We start from the raw sequence: 1,103 nt of genomic DNA on the forward strand, positions 1-1,103 counted from the left end.
TCTGTCTCTGTCTCTCTGTATTTGTCTCTATCTGTCTCTTTCTCTGTCTGTGCCTCTCTCTGTCTCTGTCCATGTGTCTGTCTCTGTCCGTGTGTGTGTGTGTGTGTGTGTGTGTGTCTCTCTCTCTTTCTCTGTCTGTTCCTCTCAGCCGGTCTCTGTCTGTCTCTCTCAGGTGCGTCTCTCGCACACCCTTTCTTTCTCTCTCTCCCTCACTGTCCCTCTTTCTTGTCGATTCCAGGCTGTGTTATCACGGTTCCCAGACATTGACACTGATGAGTAATTTCCTGATTTAGTTTAATGAGCTTGTTAGGAGTCAGCAGTTTAGGAGTGATACAGCTGGATAAGGAAGGTGTGCGGAGGTGACAAACACTGACGACAGAGCGACACTTTGTGTGTCATGTGATGCTCTCCTTGAAGTAGTGGGGTCATTGTGCTGCTCTCTGTGGTTGAGGCTTCGGGTGGGGGTGGGGGTGGGGGGGGGGGGTGGGGGGAGAGATCTTCCAGTCTGTCTTCCAACCAAATGTCCCCGAGAGCTCTGCACCAAACCCCCCGCCCCCCACCCCGGCAGCACATTTATTGATGTTCAGAGGGACAGGCAGTTGTCTCTGTGATGAGTGACCGCGGGAGGGAGGGAGGGAGAAAAGGGGGGAGATGGTAACAAATGCTTTCCCACCGAGGGAGGGGAGGGGAGGGGAGCACACGCAGGCTGAAGGTGGGAGGGCGGACGGATTCACAGCAGAACCACAGTTCGTTGCAGCCTCTCACCATGACCGGCCCCTCCCCGAACCCCCAACGGGAACTTGAACCCCGTCCTCCTCTGTGACAGATGAGCAGGTGAACCCTCTGGGCTGCTCCTCAGCCGACACTGTGAGAGGGTTGGAGGGCATGGGCAGGGCTCTGTCTCACTGCGATTGGACAGGGGGAGGACACAGCTGCAGGATTGTGTATGTGTGTGTCTGGGTGAGAGACAGTGTGCGTGTGTGTGTGTGAGAGAGAGAGTGCGTTTGTGTGTGTCTGAGAGTGCGTTTGTGTGTGTGTGTGCGTTTGTATGTGTGTGAGAGTGAGTGCATTTGTGTGTGTGTGAGAGAGTGCGTTTGTGTGTG

General features: G+C 55.0%; 1 protein-coding gene across 1 annotated transcript in view; it reads left to right on the forward strand.

The window, feature by feature from the left end:
- Positions 1-1,103, forward strand: part of LOC122546944 (GMP reductase 2-like) — a 19,740-nt gene that overhangs the window by 12,169 nt on the left and 6,468 nt on the right. Inside the window, exon 6 of the mRNA XM_043685556.1 lies at positions 154-163. Coding sequence (XP_043541491.1) covers positions 154-163 — 10 coding nt within the window. The remainder of the gene's footprint in view (positions 1-153; positions 164-1,103) is intronic.

This window comes from Chiloscyllium plagiosum, unplaced genomic scaffold (assembly GCF_004010195.1).
Source record: "Chiloscyllium plagiosum isolate BGI_BamShark_2017 unplaced genomic scaffold, ASM401019v2 scaf_4236, whole genome shotgun sequence".
Classification (NCBI taxonomy): domain Eukaryota; kingdom Metazoa; phylum Chordata; class Chondrichthyes; order Orectolobiformes; family Hemiscylliidae; genus Chiloscyllium; species Chiloscyllium plagiosum.